The following is a 24,464-nucleotide window of genomic DNA, read 5'->3' on the forward strand; positions in this document are numbered from 1 at the left end:
CCACTGGGGACAACAAACTGGCCTGGAAAAGAAGGAGTTGCTGGGAGGGAGGCTGAGGAGACCCTTGGAGTGGCTACCCTGAAACCTGGCACCCTCTCCAGCAGAGGGCTTGTGGGGGTTGGGGGGGAGGAGGAAGAGGAGGGCAGGGGGCTGAAGATCAAGTGGACCTTGTACCAGGACCCCAGGGCCAGGGGAAGCTGGGTGTGGGCCTTGTCTGCCTGCTGGGCCTCAGGGGGGCAGGGGAAGCTGGGTGGGGGCTGGGGCCTGATGTCCCAACAGTAGTGGGGGTGGTGCATTCTGGTGGGTTTCTCTTTCATCTGTGCAGCCCGCCAGTCCACCCAGCAATTTGCTTCCAGACATCCCCTGCAAAGAGCCTCTTTCTGTGGAGGTGAATGGCCCAGCCCAGAGAAACAGCAGCGTGCGGGTGTCCCTGGATGTGAACAAGGCCCCCTGCAAGCCCACTGAAAGTGCCCTGAGTAGGGGGTAGGAGGACCCCCACCAACCCTCCCATGTCACCCTGCAGTCCCCTGGTACCCTGATACCTCTTCTCCTTGCTGCTCCTGAACTCTAACCCTGAGCACAAAACAGGCTCTCACGCAAACCCTTCGCCAGAGGGGGCGCAGCCCACATCGAGCAGCACGGTGCAATACCCCAAACTGCCACTTTGGATTCCCCTCCTTAGCCCTGAACTACCGGCATCTGGGCACATTTCTGGGAAGCCCTCAGCAGCATCTTCAGAGAAACACAGTTCCCTGAACCAGGCCCGCAGCCCACAAGCATCTCCCCACAAAGGTCTGTGCAGACGCTCAGCTCCTGGGGCTTCCCAGGTTTCGAGGTGAGGAGCCAGGAGGGCCGTGTACAGAAAAACAAGTCCCCCCACCTCATTAGAAGGACCGAGGAAGGGTCTTCGTATCCTGGGGGCTGATACTGAATCTCCAAAGGCACAACTCACCGTCCCTTGTTAATTTCCCTCAGCTTTTATAACCTTTTCCGGTATTTTCAACAACTTCTCCCTCCTCAGAAAACTGTAGAGGGGTTTGTCTTAAAACCGTATTTGTGCATTTTAAAGCATCCAAAAGAAAAGCTGTGTTGTAAAAAGCGAACTAATCAGATGCCTGCTCACAATTTTTTCTTTTTATTACAGTGCAGGGAATTTTTGGAGCAACCCCAGAAAAGTGCTGAATCGGCCTAAAATTCCTTTAAGGTTGTTCTCCCCCTACTTCCCAATTTCCCTTAAAGCATAAAAATCTACCCTTTAAGAGGAAAAGGGGGGAGGCGGTGTGGAGAAGGGGAAGGACTTTGCCTCGTGTTTGCACTTGCATTAGGGAAGACCACTTAACAAGGAGCTCCCTGCCTCGCACAAAGAGTTATTTAATTACCCTGGTCATGAATGAACAGACCAGACCCTTCTAGAAAGCCAGAGGCTCATGAATGAATCTCACGCCCGGAATGGAAATGGCACAGGGTGACCAGACCTCAAGGCCACACTGTAGGTAAGAGAGGAATTTTTTTCTTTAGTTGAAGGTGTGAGGAGATGATGAAGAAAAGAAAAAGCTGGAGGGACAGAGAAAAGGTCAAGGTCAGGGCCTCGATGGTACCGTGTCCAGTTTCCAGCTTAGGAAGGAGACCATAGGCCAGAGAGGCAGAGCTGTTCCAAAGCACCCAGGGGGGATCCTGCGAACGTCTGAAGTGAGGCCACCACACGCGAGCTGAGTCCACACACAGAAGGGGTGCTGATGGGGTGGGGGAGGGGCATCTGACTTTTCACAAGGATGCTCTTGGGAAACCGAGATAGCAGAGTCACAGCCGCAGGCACCCACTGAGCCCTATGTGCCCACTGCCAGGGGCTGCAGGAGGCTGGAATGCTCTTCTCTGAGAGGCACTTGGATTATAAAGAAACTAATCTCTCTTATCCAACATTCTCATTACCAACAGTGGGATGGGTCTTCGAGCCACCACCCTCCTCGACCCGCCCCCACAGTGGTCCAGCGGGGCAGGCGGCTGGGGATGGAACCCAGGCGAGGAGGGCAACGGGAGGGCCCCCATGCAGGCCCAGCAGTACACCCAGCAACCCTGGGACGCAAACACGGCCACGCCTCGCCTCTCAGGTCCAGGGTCCTCCCTCCTCGGGACTCCCGGCGCCATCGAGGGTTGCCTCATCCTGTGCTCCCCCTAAGCAGTCATCCCAAAGGGTAACAGCTCCCGTCAGCCTGGGTCCCCACCCTGGGCAGGAAACTGGCTGTTCTGAGAGCAGCCAGCCCACTCCAGAGACAGAGACTGAGATAATAGTGCCAACCCGTCCCATCCAATCTCACCCTCAACACAATTAAAGAAAAGTCTCTCACTGGTTTTCAGTTTTCGGGAAGCAAATGGCCAAAAACTAAAAGAAACACATAAACGCTTGCTGCGCCGTCTGAGCTCAGTCTGGGTTCTGGGGTCAGCTCTAATGGGCCACGTTGACAGCCTCATCTGGAACTCGAAAGATGGCGCCAGAGCTGCTCCCCTAGACTCCGGGGGCAGCAAAGACAGCTCTGGGGGTTAGCACAAGCTCCCCATGGGGGCTGAAACTAATTCAAAATGCTTCAGGTTAACTCTCAGGTACCCGGCAAACGCTGAGACGAGACGCATCACCACCACCCCAAGCTCTTGCATCAAAGGGATCAAGAATGAATTCTGGCTGGAAGAAGGCAGAAGGAAAAAGTTGGATTTTTTTTTTTTTCCTTCCCAGAGCTTGGCAATAAGGTTCTCTACTGAGGTGGCTGGACTTGGGGATGGGCAGAGGGTCCCAACGGCTCTCCTTCAAAGGCCAGGGCGCTTCTTCAGATCCCTGGGCCCAATCTCCCAGCTATGGAGTCAGACATCTCCCTTCAAATCTGCCTCCCAAGGCTCCCTAAAACGGAGCTCCCAGTAGTGGCCTCACTGGTGTTACGAAAATCTGCCAGAAGTCCGTGAGAGGTCCGGGCCTGGCCAGCAGCCATGCTGGAGGTTCTCCACTTTTAGGGGGCATATCACCTCGGAGGTTCTCCAAGTGCTCAGAAAATGCAGACCACACCCCACCACACCCTCACCTCACCCCAAATGGGAGAAGGGTTCTGGGGTGACACTTTATACTCAGTGGAAAGGGGCTCACAGAAAGGGGACCCCGTGAAGCTGCATGGTGTTAGCGTCCTGATGTTAATGGAGGGGGATTGAGGCAGGTGGAGGCACCCATCACCTGCTGAAGGGCAGAGCTGGGTTCAAGGCCAGAATACGGCCTTGTGTGAGCTGTGGGTGGGCAGCCACTTCAGGCCTCTAAAGCCACACCAGTCCTCTCCAAACACCAGAGGGAAAAACAAGGTGTCCTTCAGAGCCCACTTTGGAAACGCTATGCCTACTCTGTCCCCAAGTGTGGAATCCGGCTCCCTCGCACCAAGAAGCCAGGAGTGAAAAGACTTCTTTACCTATAAGCCGCTGCTCTGTGACCTTGGTCAAGCAGCTTTGCCCTGTCAAGAGTCAGTCTGACCTGCCCACAGCTAACAGGAAGGTGGGTGAGGGGCCCCCTTTGGGCTCTGCTGGGCTCTGGCTCCACTCGGGGAGATTCAGTATTAAACAACACTGGCTCCATTTATTTTTACGACCTGCCGGAGAGTTAAGAAAATCACTTTGAGGATCAGGGCACATTTTTGCATTTCATTTGCAACAATAAAACAAAAACAAAATAAAATCCGAAGGAAAAGGAGATGGGAGTCAGATTTGGCCGGGTCCATCTCTAACCCAATTTTTTTCCCCTAACTGCAGAGTTACAAACTTGCATTCTTCCTGTCTCCCATCACTCTTGGCCCCCAAGAAGAAGTGAGTCCTCAGGGGAGGGTGGCCTGTATCACTACTTTATTTCCAATGCCCAACGGGCTTGGTGCCCTGAAGTTTCTCATTCATCGTCACCCTCCTTCCTCCTGCAAACTCCCCGAGCTTACACACTTGGCAGATCCTGCTAGTCTCGAAGATTCGTGACTGTGCCTTAAAAATTGTGATGAGTAATCAGTTACTAGAGGTAAAATGTACTTCCTTGCTCCCCCACGATGGGGCCCAGCCCCACCCTCCAGAGCCCCTCAGATGGCCCGAGTCAGAGGGGCCCCAGCCCAGGGGTCTCTCCTAAGAGCAGTGTTTTGCCATCAGAGGATATAATTGAGGGTAGCGCCGGGCAGGGGCGGGAAGCCACACATATCAAAAGCTCCCATCTGTCTCGCCAGCCGGCTGACTCGGCTTCCTGTGCCCCAGCCTTCAGCCACGCAAATTATAGCGTGCACCCGGCTGCCTGCCTTCTGAGGAGGCCAGCTCTGCTGGGCTCCCAGAGGCCTCAGAGGAAGGGTGTGGACTCCCAGCCCAGCCAACTCCATTCATAATATTTACAGTAAATGGGCCTCCCTGGCTGTTGGTTAGTGTGCATCCAGCCTCATCCTGCAAGTCTGAATTTCAATCCATCCCATGGTGCAACGCCTAAGTCCCCACCATCACCCCCCTCCCCACATAACTCAGCAGCTCCCTTCAGAAAGGGGGTTCACACACTTGCACACACAGGCCCCGCAGACCTGCACAGTTGTCACCTACTCACCGACCTGCTCCCCCGGGGGGAGGATCCTGGCCACTTCCACGAAGTCACGAAAAGGAGGGGAATATCCCACAACTCTCATCCACCCCTATCCCCACCTGCAGCGGCTCCTGAAATCGCCCCCAAATTCTGCAGGAAGATTCTCAACTGGGGGTCTGCAGCCACTCACAAATGTGAATCCAGCAAAAAAAGAAACTCCTCTTAAAACCACCAGAAAGCCCTGCATTTTCTTCTTGTTACAGACCACTTGTAAGTTTCGCTGGCTAACACCTTCAAGAATCTTAACAAACACAGATGCAGAATAAGCCAATTTTGTGAAAGGACACAACCCCCAGAGGTGCAGGGCAGTTCTTTGGTCTGATTCTGCATGTCTGGAGGCTCTGCCGGAGCTGCTTTTGCTGCGGTCCTCGATTTAATAAAGCCTGGGGGGCCCGCAGTGACCCTCCAGGCTCCCTGCAAGGTATTCCAGCCCCAGATGCTGGCCCTGCCCCCACCCCGTCCCCCACCCTCCTCCAGCTCAACTCTCAATATATACATATATTTTTTCTAGAGGGTAGAGAAACCGTCCGAAGATGTGGAAAAATCCAGAGAGAAACAAAAGTCCTTTTCATCCCTCCCCTCCCCCAGCTCCCCTTGTTCCATAACAATTATGAAAACTGTTGGACGGGATGGCATTTTGAACGTTTACTGCATTCCGGCCAATAAATTCCAATGCTGGATCTGATGGAAAAGCCTTCCTCTCCGGCCAGCTCCCTGGCTCCCCGCCCCCCGCCCCCCCCCCCCCCACTCCCAGCCCTCATTCCTTCTTTCTTTACAACCCAACAGCAGGGCCAGGCCAGGGCCACACTGTACTTGCAGGGAAAAACAACAGTTCGACAGAAAGGAGAGAGTGGGCAGACAGGACAAGTTAATCATTACTTCTGTCTGCCCCGTAATCTAATCTCCCTGGCTTTGGCACACTCACTGTTCAGCCCTTTCACTCCCAAGCACCCAGGACGCCTCCTAGGCCTGAGCCCCCACCCTGCACTCCTCGAAGGCCCTCCCACCCTTAGTCTCCAGTCCCCCCACCCTGGACCCCCCTTCTCAAAGCCCCCGCGGCTCTGTGCTGTGTGCCCCACATTTCAGGGGTCTCTGGGCCTGGCATATATGTGGGTTCTAGTCTGGCTTGGATGACTGCAGAGCCAGGCCACCCCTCCTCCTCCACTGCACCCCTCACTCCACCCCCAACCCTCCCCGCCCCAGAACTCAGCCTCAAGCCCACCTGGTTGCCCCAAGTGATCTGTGATCCATCTATGCAGACACACAAGTCAGGATGGCCCTGCCTCCAAAAACCCAACACAGGATGACCACGTGCCCAGCAATTCCACTTCTGGGGGAAAAGGCTCGGCTTCTCCTAATCCTCTCCAGTTCACCCTGGAGTACAGAGGATTCCACGGTGGGGGGTGCTGGGGGGAAGGACCCCAGGAAATACCTGCACATATTGGCATTTTTCTGGGGGAAATGATCCTTCTGCTTTCATTCATTCTTGAAAGAGTCTGCAAATGAAAAAAACCTGAAGAACAGCAATCTTTTTCTTCACCAAAGGAGGGGCCATTAGCTACCCACCACATCAGCAGTAGGGGTCTCATTCTCACACACCTTCCAATCCAAGAACCAAAAATCACAGATCACAGGACGCCATTTGGTGCTGCAAGGGGCGTGGGGACCAGGTCCACTGGCTTATTTTGTAGAGGAAAAAACTAAGGTCAGGGCAAAAATGGCTCTGCAAAGGCCATGCAGCCAGCTGGTGGCTGTGCCTCCAACCTCAGCCCAGAGGAGGAACCCTGGAGGGTGGGCACTTTCCCTCCCACTGTAATCTCTCCAAACCCCTCCTGGGCATCTGACAAACACTGGGCTGGGGGATGAGGGAGGCTTCTGAATCTCTGCAAGCCCTCCAGTGCCAGGTCTCTTCCCCAGAAACACCCGCAGCGGGGCTCTGACTCTGATCCCACTGAGCTGGAGGTGGGGCCCATCTATTTCTAAGAACTGTCCTGTGCACCCAGATCACAGGAGGAATACCTCTCCTGCTTTTCCCTCCAGGTTACTGATTAATGAGGGGGAGGGGCCGCGCTGGCTGCGAGGCTGCCCTGGGGCTGGCAAGGTCCCCAGGCACTTTCTGAGCAGAGCAGCTCTTTCTGGCCCTCTCAAGCCCCAGAAGCTCGCTGAGCCTACTGGAGGAGACCTGCCAACTTCAGCAGACCAACCGCAAGGTGGGAAAGGGCGACAGATATTTAAACTCCAGGTGGCAAAGGCGAGCTTACTGACAGCACAGTCCTTTCTGGGCTTCGTCCTTTTTTGTTCCTGTTAACCCCATGTCAAAAAGTTTAAAAAAAAAAAAAGGGGCAACAAAGAAATGAGTAAACACGAGAGCCACCAGTCCAGGCTTGGTGACCTGAGTCTAAAAGATAGAAACTCCCCATTTTGCAAGAGGGAAACTGGAGTTGAAATCCACCCTTCCCTTACTGTCCAAGAACAAACCCCAGGCCAAAACAGCTCTTTGGACTTGACACAGGAGCGAGAACGAATGAATGAAACCAGTGAACTCCCAAGAAGCCATCAGTCGGCTTCAGGGAACAGCTGGGGCAGGATGCAAGCAAACATGAAAGCCCTTGGTAACTAGGTGTTAAATTACCTTGTGGAAACCCACCCGCAGGCGGGCCAGAGCCTCTCAAATCATCTGGGAACTCAAAAATGGACTTGACCATCAGATTTTAAATTAAAAACCAAGTGTTGCTTCCCGAGATGGCCTTCATGAGAATCAAGCCCACCAGAGTTAGAAAAATCAAACTCCTGGGCTTTGGAAACGTCCCACCTCCCCTGTGGCTGTACAGATATAAATGCTACCATTCCAGATGACCCCTGCCCCCACTGCGTGCTCAGCTGTGCTCCCAGGTACGGCCAGGGTCTGGACTACAACCCTACCTCCTGCTATTACGGGCTGTTATCTCACCATCAACAAGATGAGTGGGGAGCAGGGACAGACACAGGAACGGGGAGACAGACCTCTGTTTATCAACAAGCTTTTGCTTTATCTCGGCTCTCAACAGACAACACGACCAAAGCACAGCCCCAGGCCCGCCCCTGCACCTCAACTGTGTCTTACAACAACACCTCACACAGCTCGGAAGCTGCCAAATTCTGTTCCAAGGACCCTCCACCTCACTGACCCACTAACACCTTCAGACGGACCGTAACCCTCTGCTGAGTCCAAGAACTACATCCTTTGTGCCGGCAGAGCCTGGCACACAGTAGGTGCTCAATAAATCACCACTAAGTGATTGTACCACAGGGACATGCTGACTTCTCCCAAAGCAGTTGGTCCCCCACTGACCACCCCCATCACCACCCCAGCTTAGAACTGGCAGGAGGCAGCCCGTGTGAACCCACCTATTTGGGAGGGTGCCTTCCAGGCAGGGGTCAGCCAGAAAGGCTGAGGCCTGGCCCCAGGCTCCCTGCACAGGCAGGAAGAGAGCCCCTGTCCTCAGCTCCTTGCCAGCTGCGGCTGATCCCGCGAGGTGTTTCCAAGCCAGGCGCCGGCCAGGCAACCTCTGTGGGCTCACCACCTGCCCACAGCCTTCTGCCTTGGCGTCCTGCTCGGTCTGGACAGGCTACCCTCACCGAGTGTTCCACAATGCTTTTACACACCCCTACGGCCCTTGTTGTGTTATGAAAACAAAACAAAGCCCAATAAGGGAAAAAAAAAAAAAAAGCTGGCGGGGAAAGGAGCAAGCCAGCCACATACAAACCTCTTTCTTCCTGGTATCCATCCTAAAGATGGCTCCTTGGCAGCCTGGGTCAGGGTCCTGTCCCATGTCCCGCCCCCGTCAGAGAACAATGACTGTCAAAGAGGGAACTTAGAAACTCAGAGATGAGTAAAATGACAACTGTTTTCACACCCGGCACAACCCCACCTTCTCCACTGCAGGGCTGCACAAGCCCTCTTTCTGGGGGAAGCTACTGGGTGACTGAGGGCCACGATACCCCCATGCCCCAGGGCAAAGCATAGCTCCCGGGCACAGCTGCACCAGGGGAACTGTTGTCTGCCACCTCTTTTCACCAGAACCCCAGCACTAGACACTCAGGAAGCTAAGGCAGGGACTCCCTGAGCAAAAGGAGGCTCAGAGCTTGTAAATAAAGACAGCCCCAGACTTCCAGGTGTCAGGCACCGTGGTCAAGGGAAGCCCACGCTGGGGTGAAACGGCTATGGGCATCAGTAGATTCCTACCTACCCCGTGCCCCCCAAAATATGTTTGTTTGTGTGTTTTTTTTTGTTTTTTTTTTTTTGCAAGTTAAAACTGAGATAATGACACAGGGTGGGGCTCAGCATCGAAGAAGACTGTGTAGCCAAACCAAAATTCGCTTCCAGCCAAGAGCTGCTCAGCCTCACCACTCGGGGAAGGAAGCCGAAAAAGTCATGAAAGATTCTTTAGTAAACCGGGAAATAAGGCTGCCGTTAACATTTCAACTGAAGGTGACCCTTCTGGTAAAAAAAAAAAATTTTTTTTTAAATAATAAAAATAACATAAAGTTCTCAAACAGCCTCTTTCTTAAATGAAAATGGCCTAAAAGTTCTCCAGAGAGTGGAAGGGAAAGAAGGGGCTAGGAAAGAAACAACACAAAACAGAACCCGGCTGGCCTCCTCGCAGCCACTACCTTTCATGAACCACTTTTTTCTGGAGTTCTTCTCATAAAAGGAATGATGCAATTTCCTGTCTTGTCCCAATATTTCCTGTTCACTTCCAAGGTGAAAGTTATCACCCTGGTTTAAACAACTGCCCTAAACTCCATAGAAAGTTCCTATTTCCGCGCAGTGCCCCATCCCAGTCACAAAGAACTCCTCATCTTAGAATATAAACCACGATCACTGTCTACACCTGTAACTGAGTCGGCTTTAAGAAAAAGCCTCGTTTCTCTCTATGGCAGCTGCTGAATCTACAGTCCCAGCTGGCCCAGAAAGTGGGCTAGAGGTGCAGATCCCCACGGGGAGAAGCGGAAGGGGGCTGGGGGCAGTACCCCACCATGAGCCAATGTGTTTAGGTAGAGCGTCCGCCACCAAGGGAATGTTGCTTTCTTGGTGTGTTAGCCACTAAATTGAGAACTGTGCCTCAGCAGTTAATAATATCTTCCCGCTGAAAATAGCCCGGAGAGGAAGCCTGTCTGTGACAGTAGGCACACAGCCAGACTGGGCTAGCCATTCAGTGCTGAGCGAGAGAGACGGTTGGGCCAGTGGTGACCTCCCAGTGGTCACACTGTACAGTATCCTTTCGCAGGGCTCCTGCAAAGGCAGGGCTAGCACGAGTCACTAGCCTCCTCTGCAGCCCTACAGCCTCAGGGAAGACGGCACGTGGACCAGAGGCTCAGGCAGCAGGACCAGAGGAGGGGTCCAGATTGCCCAGCGGGAGCCAGGAGGACCCCAGGCTTTGGGAGATAGTCCCTGCAGGGCTGCTTACCAGACCCTGGGCTGCCCAGAGGAAAACAGTGTCCAGGGCAGACAGGGAAGAAGGGGACTTATTCCCCTGCTTAAAGGTCAGCCATGGAACATGAGCCACAGGAACTTTCCTGTCTCTCCTTTCTGCCACCAGCATGGAAAAGGAAAGGCTGAAAAACCACAGAGACAAGCCCTTGATCAATCTCCCCCACCATGCGAGACCTCAGAGATGTTTTGGAAATAAGTGTCTACCTCCAATAGCTCCCAGTGTTTTATCCTCCAGAGCCAGTGTTTCTTAGGCACTATCTAAATACCTGCATGTATTTAAAAGCTACCGCAGGTCACTATATTTTTTAAGATTGTGGCAAGATACACATCACATAACATTTACCATTAACGACACTGACAGCACCCGCAGAGCTGAGCAACATGATTAGCAAGTTCCAGAACACCTTCACCATCCTGAAAGGAAACCCTGTCTCAGGTCACTTTTACAATGTCCTTCACTACAGCAAAGCCAACAGGACGAAGGGGCAGAGTTAATACATCTTGTCAAATTCTTGCGGTTGTTTAGTTGCTAAATCAGGACCGACTGTTTGTGACCCTATGGATTGGAGCCTGCCAGACTCCTCTGTCCATGGGATTTTCCAGGCAAGAATACTAGAGTGGTTGCCATTTTGTTCTCCAGGGGTTCTTCCCGACCCAGTGATTGAGCCTACGTCTCCTGCATTGGCAGGCAGATCCTGTACCACTGAGCCACCAGGGAAACCCCCTAGAACCGAGCAAATGTCTTAGCTGAGAAGAGGCTCAACAAGCAAGACACTCGAATTCTTCACCACAGGAGCAGAGACAGAATCTGTGCACAGCCACCAAGAGAGGCCATCAGAGATACTGCCCCTGGGAACAGAGATCCTTTTACCCCCTACATCAGAGGCTCCCCAACTTGTCTGCACCTTGAAATCACCCCAGGAAGCCTCAAAAAACACTTGATGCTGGGATCGTGCCAGCAGACTGTGAGGTGAAAGATCCCAGGGGTCCTAACGTGCAGGCAGGTCTGGAGACCCCTGCTTGTGTCTTTTTTTTTCTCTCGCTGGGTTAAGACACCGGCTGTGAAGGGAGCGTCAATTCGAGCACTGTATACAGGAGCAGCGTCGCCGGACAGGAACAGCAGCAAGGAAGAAGCCCAGGGAGCCCACTGGATCACGAATCCTTTGACCTTTCTTCAGGTCCAGAGGCTGACATCTGGGCTCTGCTAAGGCAAAGCCTACCTGGGGAGGGAGGGTTGGTGTCCCAGACTGTGGCCAAGAGATACACCAGAACCTGACCCTCACCTGACCCCCCCCCCGCCCCCCCGCCACGGGCTGGCCAGGTTCTGTCTCGGTGACAGGATGCCTGAGGCAGCAGCCCATCTAGTCTGGCCGGCAGGGCAGCCCCAATTTGCTCCAGAGACTTTAAATGCTGTCATCCTGCATTTGACTCCTGCCTGACTGCCTCATTCTCTCCAGGACAAAGGGAGTTTAACAGTGAGCCCTTCTCCAGGGCTGAGTGCATGACCTCAAGCCTTGCAGATGAGGCCGAGTCTCAGCTGCTGTCTGTGACTGGTCTTCACTGGGTGTGCACCAGGTGAGCTGGCCTGGGCCTGAGTCATCAGGTTGGCACCAGGGGACTTGTGGGTCCCCAGAGATCCAGACTGTCACTCCTCACAGTGGCGTGAAGGGAAGGGAGTGGGTAGATAAGGGGCTTGCTCACGGTCACATGGGCTGCTCCGTCTGACAACCCCAAAGCCCATGCTCTTGGCCACGTAGATGAACTCAACCCACCCCCACCCCACTCCCCATGGCATTAGAGATGCCAGAGAAACCACAAGTTGCCTGTTTCCAGGCACAGGAAGGAGACATTAACACACACACACACACACACACACACACACACACACAGGAACCCAGGCCAACTTCCCAGTTTGCCATCACTGTTCCCAACCAGACAACAAACGCAGATGAATAACGTTCCTTAAAAACAGGATGGAACGCTCTTGCCTAAGCTACTTGGTTTGGGCCCAAGTTGACGGTGGACGGAGCCAGGACCACGGTTTCATATTATCCAGGTGCTCTTGAAGACTCTCCTCTGAGGCTCTCAGAGACGCCAGCAGGCATCAAAGAAGAGGAAAGAATCGTTCCTGGAATGGATGCCGGCCTAAGGGCACTCCCATCACCCAGAACTAGAAGCGATACATGGATCTGAAGACCTTGGCAAAGGAGCAGGCCTCCCCTGGGCTGATAGAACCGTGTCTCCAATGAGCATGGTTTTGCACAGGCAAGAGAGGGTTCGCTCAGCCCCCTCCCCCAGACACATCTGTACTAGGTCTCCACTGCCTCCCACCTCCCTCCTCCAAGTCAAAGTTGCTCAGTCGTGTCGGACTCTTTGCAACCCCATGGACTATACAGTCCATCGGTTTTTCCAGGCCAGAATACTGGAGTGGGTAGCCTTTTCCTTCTCCAGGGGAATCTTCCCAACCCAGGGATCGAACCCAGGTCTCCCACACTGCAGGCGGATTCTTTACCAGCTGAGCCACAAGGGAAGCCCAAGAATACTGCAGTGGGTAGCCTACCCCTTCTCTAGCGGATCTTCCCGACCCAGGAATCAAACCAGGAGTGTTCTCCATTGCAGGCAGATTCTTCACCAACTGAGCTATCTGGGAAGCCCTCCTCAAAAGTGGCACCATTTCTGAAGTTTTGCTTGCTTACTAAGTTGTTTCAGTCATGTCCGACTCTCTGTGACCCCATGGGCTGTAGCCTGCCAGGCTCCTCTGTCCATGGGATTCTCCAAGGAAGAATACTGGAGTGGGTTGCCACTTCCTCCTCCAAGGATCAAACCAGCATCTCTTAACACCTCTTGCATTGGCAGGTGGGTTCTTTTACCACAAGTGCCACCTGGGAAGCCCCATTTTGAAGTTTAAATGACTGATGAACGACGCTGGCCTCTAATCCCTGCCCTTCACCAGGGAGGCCCAACCAGCTTCAGACATCAATATATAATGGGTCTGCAGCTGAACAACCTAGAGCTCACAAGTGAGGCGGTACTCCTTCAACACCCCCACCTCCCCGCCCCAAATCTGGACAGCAGACAAGCTGAATGAAAGCTCCCCCACCCCCCCAAACTGCAGATGGAGGCTGCAAAGATGACAGTTTCAAACGCATGCTCTCAATTACCAGTGATACAGAGAAAGCTCTGCAAGTAAATCCTTTCCATTTCCACCACCAAGCTGAACCCAGAAGCTTCCCATCGATGTCAGACCTCTCCAAGGTGGGGACGCCTGGTCCAGGATGCATGCCAACAACAGGATTTGTTCTACACGTCTTTCAAGAAGTACCACACCTACGATCACGATTCAGAACCAGTCCATAAACACTCCCTGGGCCCCAAGCACACATCCTCAAGGAGGAGCTGTCTGTCGTTCACCGACGCCCGAGTGAGAGGGACCCAGGCCTACTCAGAGCCTGCCCACGGGCATCTGCCCACTCATGTGTGTGTGCACGGATTGTCTATCTGTATGTCTGCAGCCGGCACACACGCGTGCACGCACGCGTGTGCACGCACACACACACACACACACACACACACACACACACACACACAACCAGCACAGAGCAATCCATCTGTCTCGAAGAGCCGGCTGTCAGAAATGAAAGTACAATCTCCTGGAACCGAGTCCCAGCCTTCTAAAAATGTGTGCCGTTTTCCCAGACTGAGGAAACTTGCAGGGGTGGGGTCTGTTTCGCCGAGTCCCAGAGGCTCGGGCCTGTGTCTCACCGGCCAGCCCCGCGCTGCGAGGCTGGAATTCCAACCTGCAGCCAGCGGGCCGGCTCCCAGCGCGCCTGCCCGCCCACTCCCCTTCCTCGCAGGAAAGGGAAGGGCCAGCCTTGGAGTCACCCCGGCATCTCAGGAGGGGCGTGCCTTCAAGCACACCCCCACCCCCACCTCCGAGGCACCACGTTTTCACACCACTGTTTTTTCTTTCCCTTCTTCCCCTGCCAAGAGAATCAAGCCCTGGCTCCCGCTGCCGACCTTCCTCCCACCCTAAACTGAGCCCCATTCATTAAGCCCGCTCTCAGCCAGGGCAGGACAGGAAGGAAAACAGCAGACGGGGGCCTGTGAAAGAGACACTCAGAGAGGTGATTTCCAGGGGGAGGTGGGGGCAGGGGTGTGTGGGCGCTTTCCCTGCTCCCACCTTGATGCCCACTTGGCCTGGCCCTCAGCCCGGCAGGCACACCCCCTCCAGCCTTCTTTCTTCCCCTACCCAGCCCTGCCTCATTCAGCCAATGCACGGCCCCCTCAACTGGCCTCATCCTGACCACCCCCACCCCCACCACCCCCCATGGAAAGATCAACTTCTTTGAAAGGAGGAGGTTTGGGCATACTCCATTTGCAAAACCCGCCACCTTGGACCTGGGCCACCACAGTCATCTTTTGCCGGGGGGCGTTGGGGGGGCGGCGGCACGGCATTCTCACTGTAGAGATGGGAGCCCTGGGTTTTCTCAGTGCCCATTGCCCCCCGTCCAGATACCCCCAAACCACTGGCAACAACCCAAGAAACAGTTTCTTCAATTTCCCCCCATAACACATTATTAATAAACTGCTCCAACTCTGAACGGAAAGAAGAAAGAGCTCAAACTTTGAAGCCTTGGGAATTAGTAAATCAAGAGCTAAAATTCAAAACAAATGCTCTTTCATGTGAAGCCCCCCCCATCACTTTTTTTTTTTCTTTTTGCAGTTCCCTTGAACCATGCTACCCTTCAGAGACAAGCACTCCTTCCTAGCAGCTCATTCATTGAAATGGCTGCAGTTACTATGGGGGCTGGAGGCTGGGGCGTTCATGATTGCTTTACCCCCAGTTTCTTTCCAGGACTAGAAAAACTCTTGGAAGCCCACCCATCTCAGAAGGGGCTACACTGTCACACTGTTTGGCTCTGGGGCCGGGAAAGGAGGCTGGTGGCCCAGGCTGGTCGTCACTTCCTCCAGAAGAGGAGACAGACAAGATGTTATCAAGAAAACAAACCTTCCGAAAAGCCCCCTTTCAAAAGCTACCACTTCCCTTGCTTATTTCATGTGGTTCGGAGGGGCTGGGACTCCTGCACATTCAGGATTTAAAAAATAAAACCGTCTAACAACATCCTGAGTGCATGATTTCACCCAGACCCTTTCTTCCTCCTTGGCCTTCTTTCTCTCCGGAACCCTCTCAGCCTTAGAAAGCAGAAGAGACACAACTCACACATTCCTGTATGTTCTTTCCTCCTCCACCGCCACGGTCCACGCTCATCCTCACGCCCCCTAGCCCCCTGCCCTCTCTGGGTTCCTCTTTTTTTCCTGCTCAGCTCTCATTAGGAGCTTTGAGTAAACAATACCCTCTGTCTCAGATAACAGCCAGAGTATATACTGTGCTGAAATCAAAACAAACAAGGGTCTCCCTGAAGACATTCTCGGCAAGATCAATTCCTGCAGCGGGAACTGGCTGGGAGGAACAAGACTGAGTGGCACTTGACCAGTCAGAAGTCCCCTCTCAGAAGCCTTTACAGCTTCCACCTGCGCTGCCACGATCCTACCCACACGAATGTCCCAAAGGCAAATGCCCAGAGCTCAACTGGATCTTCTCTTTTCTCCCCTAGGTTACTTCCCCTCTTGTTTTAGCTAGCTGTTAGAAAATCCTGTGATGGCATGCACACTGGGGTGGGAAAAGCAGGTGGAACCAGGACGTCTTTAGAACAAAATGGAAATGTCTCCCACTTACATTGGTAATGAGCATCTCCAAGTTTATTACTCTCTTCTCCCGTCTCTCAGCAACAAGGATGCTCAGGCTACCCAGTGCCCCTCACCCAATTCCATAACCCTCTAGCTGGGGCAAATTTCAGGCCCCTCGCTCACACCTGTGGGCCCTGAGGGACACCTTCCCCGCTGGCTCAGTGTCAGCGCCTGCTATCTGCAGTGACCCATCTGTCCATCCCCAACACACACTGTAGACTCCGGCCGGAAGCTCGACCGGGAAGCAGGATGGGCAGAGAAGCACCGAGGTCATCTTCTCTAAAGTCCCATCCTACACCCAGGATCTGTCTTCTACAAGCTTCCAAAAGGTGGATCCCTTCCCTTCAAGGCACCTGATGCACTGAGAGAAAGAGAAGAGCTTAAACCCAAGAACTAAGAACACTAGAGGCACCAAGCAAAGCCCCTCCAGCCGGGAGCTGCTTAACAACTGAGAAACACAGCCCACACCCAGGTGGCCCCCATTTCCACATCTATGGGGTGGGCCTAGAATCTCGAGCTGAAGGGCGACGTGAGTGAGCGCAGATACGTCCAGTTTAATGCACATAAAAGCGTCGATTAACTCCAGACCAGCTGGGGTGGCAGAAGGCCACCTCCGGTCCTCCAAAATCTCTGGTCATTTCAGGAGGCCTTGGAATCCCCGGGAAAATAAGAGAAAAGCATCTCACCTGAAAGCCCCCCAGGGGCCAGATAATTCGTTCCCCCTGTTTCAGCGGAGGAAGGCACAGCATCTGGACAGTCTGCTGTGGATTTGAGAAGGAGAGAGAAATAAATACACAAATAAATAAATAAGTACACCAAGATTAATTTTTAAGCACATTCTAAGCAGCATTAAAGAGAAACCACACATTCCAAACAGCTGACTCCCAGCCGCGATGCTGATTATTAATGCGCTGCTCAGGCTTTGCTACCCATCATGAGACAGACCACAGCACCTTGTCACCCGTCTGGGCTCCGGGCAGCCAGTTAATCATTCGTCAAGTCAGACTCGATCACAGACTGCTGGAATTTTTTTCTTTTATTGCAAGTCCCCCATTGAGGAAACCAGGTAGTTCCCAAGGTCAAACAAAGGAGGCCCAGGTTCTCTCCCAGCCACCTTTCTCGGGGCAAGATCAAGGGCATGGCCTCTCTGCTTGGATCCAGTGGCCCTCGCCACCACTCTCACCTGTTTACAGACAGACTTCCCAGTTCTCTAAGAAGAATTGGGCATTGGGCTGAAGGGACTGTGTTTCCCTTTCTAAACGAGGCAAAGTGCAAGAAAATCTCAAGAACAACTCAAAGAATCTTATTCATGTATGCACCTGGGTGAAGCCCCCTCAAGTCAAGAGAACAGAGAACATTCTCAGCAAGGCTCCCAGCCCCTTCCAGACCTAATCCAAAAACTCCTCATGTGTGGAAACCTTCCCGGGCAACCCCAGACCTGCAAGGCTCCCTGCCCTCTGTCCCTATAAAAATCTTTCTGGCACACAGCACTTGCGGAGTTGCCGTCCGCGGTCTTTCCTGCTCTTTTACCTTCAGATCCTGTCTGCCTGAACTAGTCTATAACCTTCTCTTCAATGTCTTTGCCACCCTCAGGTGCTCAGCATAGTGACCTAAATGTTAATGAGGATAATGACGATTCCAGCTGAGAAATAGACTCCACAGCCTCCCTCCAAGCAATTAAAACAAAAAATAATGGCTACGAACCACAACTAATTAGTCCCATGAAACAAAAACACACAAGACCCCATAAGTGTATCGGGCATCACTGCCAATGCCCAACTTAGGAAATCCACAGAGAAAGGCCAGCTCAGGAAAGGAGTGTCCTGGCTCCAAAGCAGTCACACCAGATCAGATGGTGCAAATCCCAGACCTTCCTTCTCCAGGTCACTAGCAGGATGTCCATGGAGTGTGCATTACCAGTTTCCCACTGGAACCGCTTAGCCAAGACGGCAAATAGGAAGCCAAGGCGAAGAGGTGCCCAGAGGCAGGGAGCCATGGAGCTCTCTAGGGACCTAGCAGCTGTCTCCATTCCCTGGGTAAAAAGGGGCTGGGGCTGGGCTTGCCCCCCTCCCACCCCACCCCAAGTCTCAGGTTCTCTCTCTAATCCCGCTCTTGCATTCTCTCTCAGATTGGAAAAACAACTTTCCAAGAATTCTTCTCCACAGGGGAAAGGCCGGCCGAGGAGTGGCAGCATCAGGCAGGGGAGACAGAAAAGACCATGCGGGTAATCTCATCCTATCAGGGTAAAGTTTAATTCTGAACAGGAATATACAGTGTTACAGGATACACTTAATCAAATGGAAAACAATAGGAGCAGGCAGGAAATGGAGTTGCTGGTTAAAGAGTGTATACCCTGCACTTTCCAAACTATTCCGATGGCCTTCACCCTGATGGACAGACAGGCAAGACCCCCCCACATTTAAACATGATGATTTTGGCCAGCCCCCACTGCCCCCAGCTCTGGCTGGCTGAATCCCAGGGGCAAGGTGTGTTTCAAAGGAAGGGCCCGGCATCTCAGGGTAGAGCTGGGACCGAGACCAGGGCTGTCAGCTGGTCTCAGATCAAAGGTAAGCCAGCTCCACACCGGCAACCACAAGCGTTTCTATGAAATGGTGCTCTGCCCTTCGAGCAGCGCCTTTGATCTCAGGAGGGATTTACAAACATTAATTAGGTCTCCCTACCACCTCTGTGAAGGAGCAAGGTATACCTGTTTGACGTGCACCTAGGTAAACTGAGGCATCACTGAGTAGCCCAAGGGGCCACCCGGTGAGCTGGGCCCTACCCAAGGGTTCAGCCCTCTCCTCCCCAACAGGCCTCACTCTCTTCCCTGCAGGTAGTTGAGCTAAGACAGTCTTCAGCATCATCTAGGTCCTGCCAGGCTAGTAAAGGGCCAAGAGGCCACACCTCCGTCTCTCACCCACAAAAAAAAAAAAGAGCTTCGCTGCGATAGCTCTCCCAAGTCAGGGTGTCAGCTTCTGCTGTGTCACCTGCTCCCCAGAAGTGCTGGGTTCTGAGGGAGACTCATTTCCCTCTCCCAGCAGCAAGAGAGCCCTTGAAGACGCGTGCCTGGAATGAGCTGCTGCAAGGGATACAAGGTGACAAAGCTGGGTATCCCCTCTTCTCTCAAAGAATGGTTTCCCAACAGCCAGCATCGTTTTGTCAACTTAGTTCTGAGCTTCCTTCAGTACCATCTGGCACAGAGGAGTCCCCCCGCTCACCACTATACCCTAAGCTCTGCCCCAACCCACAGCCCTGGTTACAGAAGGACAAACCGGTGCATCAGAATCATCACTGCATTTTAGGCAGGCACATCATCAGGCCTGTAGAATGACTGAACGAGTGAACAAACCAATAAATGAGTGAATGAATGCATCATCTAACTGCTTCAATCATTTCTAGATTTAAAAACAGGCCTGGGAAAGAGTGGCCTGAGTTGAAAAAATAAGTGCAGAGCAAAGTCTCAGACTTCTCAACTAGGCTTTGGAGGCCTGATCTGCCAAGAGGCACTGGTCACTGGGGTCCCTGGCCTAAGCAAGGAACATATACCCAGCAACATCAGCCCCCCTCCCATCCCAAGACATTCTTCAAATAGTTCAGACCTTCAGATACAGAGAAAACAGGAAGCAGAGCCCACACAGCATCCCTACTCCATAAACTGGGATCTCATTCTAATAACCTGCTCTTACCCCTGGTATGATAAGGGTGACACCTTGCTCCTTCCTTCAGCCATGGCTAGCGCCCCTTCTCAGAAGATCCTGCTGACTTCGAACCACCTAGCAATCAGGTCTACCAAAGCCAGGCCATTCCAGAGGCCGCAGTGGAGCAGCCTGAACCATAGCAAAATGGAACTCCCAACTTTTAGCCCTGGCATTCCCTCAAAGGCTTCCCTGGTGGCCCACTCCATAAAGAGTTCGCTTACGATGCAGGAGACCCAGGTTCGATCCCTGTGTCAGGATGATCCCCTGGAGAAGGAATTGGCAACCCACTCCAATATGCTTGCCTGGGAAATCCCATGGACAGAGGACCCTGGTGGGCTACAGTCCATGAGTTGGACACGACTTAATGACTAAACCACAACCACCAGTTCCTCCAAAGGCTGCAGGGGGACCAGGCCCCAGCCCCTCCCCACCGCCTCTGCCCATGCTGGAGACTCTGCAGAAGAGATTCCCTTAGTTGTGCAACTGGTTAAGATTTTAATAACGTTCCACTGTAAACCTTATGGCTGCTTCTCACCTAGTAACCCAAGGCCAAAAATTCAACCTGGACTCGGAAATTTTACAGTGAGAGCAGCTGATCTAAATTCCCCAGCCAAATACTCTCTGCAACGTACAAGGCAAAGAGAAACCTGGGGCAGCATCTCAGATGTGTGTCTGACCTCAGTGCCCCTGGCCACAGCAGCCAGCAAAGCCAGCCCTGGCTGTCCTCCAGCGTGTCAGGAGACATGGGGGCTTCACCTATTAGCACCCTCATGTCCTTACAGCAGGACGGTACTTTTCATTCCTTTTGGTTTTCTGGGTTTGGAGGAGGGGGCTACTTTTTCGTTTGTTTTTGTTGTTGTTGTTTTGCTTTTACACAAACATTTTGGGTGAGTAACCAGCTGTCTGAGTTTCCGACTGGCAGGTTAATCACTTCCTATTGGCTGGTCTGGAGAACTTTTCTCCCCCTTGGAATGGCGCATTCCTGTCTTTGTGGCTTCTCTGTTTACACACATTCTGCTACCTAATGTCAACACTTGCTAATGAATAAATATATCACTCCATTCGCTGAAAATGAGGTCCTGGCCTGAGATGGTGACTGCTTGAATCCGGTGGACGGATCTGTCCCACTATCTCTGCAGGAAACCCAACAAAACGTGGGCCTTCTTTCCTAAGGTTGTAGGAAGTTTCTCTCGGAACAGTTCCTCCAGTCGTCTTTAACCCTGGGGCCAAGATGACTGGCCTCTCTCTCTTTTAAGGAAAACCTCCACATTTGAAGACTACAAAGGAAAAACAAAAAGCAGGAGAGAGAGGGCCCCTTGGAGAACTAAGCTCATAAAAGAATTCTTGAGCCTTGATGCCAAAAACCCAGTCAAGTTACATTCTTGGAGAAAACAGACCTTGGTAATCTCAGTTAACGTTTGTTACAAATACAGAGCTGGTTTATCTCCTCATTAATGACCATTTATCTGGTGTTTTGTAAATCGAAAGCAAAATATCATATGCTTCGCAGGCCACTTATTAGACAGGCACCAGGCAAGCAGCAACGCCTTCCGACTGGAGGGAGTGTGGAGTCAGGGAGGGCTGGCTGGAGACCACGGGCTTCTCTTACACCATTCATTAAAGTATTTAATTTAGGACAACGCCCCAGCAAAACTTTTAATTAGTGGGGGGAAAGGCCCAACAGCCAAAACTCATGAGGCGGAAGGACCTGTAGAATTCCAAGAGGGAAATGGGGCCCAACCCTTCATTTCTCCTTCTCCCAGAACCCTGGCAAAGTAAGACCATCACAGTTACAACTCAGACTTGCAGGCACAGGAACCTCCCCCCTGTAAGAAGCGGCTCCAGGAAACAAGGGCCCATCGGAGCTGCCTCCCAGCTCTGCGGTTCCTCCTCCCTTCTCCCCTGCACTGCCAGCCAGGAGCTGAATGCAGACAAATGCAACAGGGCTGGTGCCAGCCTCAAGTGGGGCTTCTGCCCTGGCTGAATGCCACCCAGTGACAAAGCGACAGGCAGGCAGAGCTATGCTAAACACTCTTATGGCCCCCACTAGGAATTCTGAGAAAACTAGGAGGGGGGGAGGGGGCTGTTGCCTTTACTCCTTAAATTTTCTATTCTCTTGCCCCAAACCGAGATCATCTCTACACTTTTCTAAACAAAGTCTTCCTTTCCATCAGGCTCTCCATTCTCCCCACTGATACTTCTGGCACTCACAGAGTCTCCCACGTTTTCCATCACCCTGTCCCATTTGGCTCCCTAGACCTGCATGGACCAGAGTCTATGCGCTGAGTTGAATCAGCTTGGGTTATGGAGTGCAAATACAAGAAAAGGAACAAAATGGAAAGCATACCTAAGAAACATCTTTGCAAAAAGAAAGATATATTTGTATACACACACACACATTACCTCCAGCTCCAGTCACAACAAAAAAAGAAAAAAAAAATCCACTAAATTGCCAACAGAGGAAACCTATAACCACCTCAGGGCAAGTCCAGAGTCTCCCGAAGCCGCTGCCTAGACACACAAATCCGCGTTCTACAGCCTCCATTTCTAACTTAAGACAGGAAGGATATTTTTAAAATCAGCTACTCACCAGTTGGTTTGAGAAAATCCATCGGGTATCTGGAGTAAGGAGGAGGGGGAGACTCTGGAATTAAAAAAGAAAGAGAAAATAAAGGCTGAGCCCTGAGAGAGAGATAGAAACTTATGATAACAGAGGCATTCTTTTAGCCCAACTGTTTGTCTTAGCTGTGGGGGTTGGAGGCAGGGCCGCGAGGCGGTGATTGCCTTGATATTTAGCTGTCAGATAAACAAAAGAGGCCGCCTGGCGCCAGCCTCGGCGCGGCGCTCCTCCACGTCTGCGGCCGCCGCCGCCGCGCTCGGCCGGCCCGGCTGCAAACCGCCGGCTCGGCCGCCGCACGTCGCAGTTCACGGGGCGGGGGGCGACGAAGCCCCCCGCCTCACTTCGCGTCCCAGAACTTCAGACCCTGCTCCCTCCGCCCCCCGCCCCGACCCGTCCCCCCGGGGCGCAGTTCATCTCCGCCACCGCCGCTGCGCCCCGCACCCGCGCGGGGATCACGGGCTTCCCCCTTGCCCAGCTCCCTCGGAAGGTGCACCCCAAGGGCGCTGGGGAACTTGGATCGGTGGGCGCCCGAGGTGCACCCCGCCTCCGCACAAAGAGGCAGAGAAAAGGGATGCAATGGAGAAGGCTGGGAGCATAAAGCAGAAGGGCCCCGGGGTCTCAACGGAGGAGCCCGGGGCCCAACTCAGTAGTCTGGGGGCAAACCATCCGACGGTCGGTTACACTGCTCTCTCTCCTGCGCTGAAGAAAGTAGGGGACACCCAACTTCCCCTGACTGCCTGTTCTCTCTCACCCCGGGCTGGCGGAGCTGGGAGCAGGTACACAGCTCGGCCTCCTATCCTGCTCTCTCTGCCTCAAAACCCAAATCTGCGCCGGCCAGGGCAGGCTTCCTGGCCCCTTGCGCCCGACGTGACGCTCCCCCTTCCTTCCTAAAGGGGAGCCTTCCTCTCCAGCCTTTAATACCGCTTCTCCGAGCCTTCCTTGGCGGGCTTGGATCGAATCCAAATCGGCCACACACCTCAACGCCGCTCTCCGTGCGGGGGAGGCGTGACCCCCCCCCACTTCTCTCTGCACCCCCTTGGCTGATCCGGAAATAACCCCATGTCTGCAGAATATGGGCATGAATGAGTAGGGCCCAGGGGCCACCCCCCCGCCCTTGGGGCCGCCGAGGAGAGAAAACTGGAAGGGAACCCCGAGGGAATGCCTTTCCAGTTTCCCCGGGTCCCTTCTCTACCTTCGTCCCCCAAATCTCCTCCCAGGAGGAAATGTACACACACCCCTCCGGCGAGGTGGCTGCACTAACCCACAGCCCAATCGGGCTTTTCTTCCCCCCACCCGAGTGCCGGGGGGAAGGGGGGGCCTGGGCGGGTGGGCGGGGATCAACTTCTTACCTAGTTCGCAGAGTCGGCTAAGGTGATGGGGGTTGCAGCACACCAGCTCGGGGTTGATCTTCCCGTAAGATTCACAGCAACACAGCCTCTTGACTTCCGAGGAATGCCTGAGATCCGGCCACCTGAACACTTTGCACAGCAGGAGGGGGAGCGAGTAGGTGGAGGGCGGCTGCGCCGGCTGTGAGCCGGCGGGCGCCCCCAGGCCCAGCCTGCAGTCCAAGCGGCCGGGCAGCAAGAGGCACGCGGTGCGCGTACCGCCGCGGGACTCCACGGCCTGGAGCAGCAGCTCCAGCTGCCGTTCCTTCAGTTTCTTGAGCACCGAGTGCGTGAGCGCTTTCAGATCCGCCTCACCACCCCCGGCCGCGCCGGCGCCCGCGGCTGGGGGGTGGGGATGGTGGTGACCTTTGGCACCTCGCACCGCCTTGCCCAGGCAGCAGACAGCCCTGCCTGCGCCGCCGCCGCCGCCGGCCCCATGCGCCCGGCCGTCCGTCGCCCCTTCTCCCCGCAGCTCGCCTCCTCCTCCGCCTCCCCCCGCGCCCTCCTCCTCGTCCTCGCCGCCGGGCGCACGGCTCCTCCAGAGACGCCGGACGAGCGCAGATCGTTTGGTCCTGAACATGCGGGGCGAGGAGGCGAGGAGAAAAGTCGTTGGCCGGCTAAGGAGCGAACATGACCTCCGCACACCATGAAGAAGTCGGGCGCCGAGTTGGGGCAGCAGGCGCAGGCGACAGCAGCAGCAGCAGGGGCCCTGGCAGGAGCGGCGGCGGCCCGAGGGGCGCTCCGTGGCATGCGCCAGTCTCCCGGAGGCCGGAGCGCGCGCGGGGGCCCGGGGGCGCCCGCCGGGGCTCGGGGGCCTGCGCTCCGGCTGCCCCACCCCGCGCGGCCCGCGCCGTGCGCCGCTCTCGGGCCCCGGCGCACCCCGGAGGAACGCGGCCGCCGCTTCCCTGGG

The 24,464-nt window shown here is 54.0% G+C and overlaps 1 protein-coding gene across 2 annotated transcripts in view; it reads right to left on the bottom strand.

Moving 5' to 3' along the window:
- SMAD7 (SMAD family member 7) overlaps nucleotides 1-24,134 on the bottom strand; it is a 28,331-nt gene extending 4,197 nt beyond the window's left edge. The window contains exons 1-3 of one of the 2 annotated variants that reach the window (XM_068993592.1): nucleotides 23,519-24,134; nucleotides 22,140-22,193; nucleotides 16,538-16,609 (exon numbers count right to left, since the gene is read on the bottom strand). In XM_068993592.1, coding sequence (XP_068849693.1) covers nucleotides 16,538-16,609; nucleotides 22,140-22,193; nucleotides 23,519-24,134 — 742 coding nt within the window. Of the gene's footprint in view, nucleotides 1-16,537; nucleotides 16,613-22,139; nucleotides 22,194-23,518 lie in introns of both variants that reach the window. The other variant, XM_068993591.1, reaches the window with a different exon arrangement.
- Nucleotides 24,135-24,464: the final 330 nt, after the last annotated feature.

Source organism: Capricornis sumatraensis, chromosome 21, assembly GCF_032405125.1.
Source record: "Capricornis sumatraensis isolate serow.1 chromosome 21, serow.2, whole genome shotgun sequence".
In the NCBI taxonomy this organism is placed as follows: Eukaryota; Metazoa; Chordata; class Mammalia; order Artiodactyla; family Bovidae; genus Capricornis; species Capricornis sumatraensis.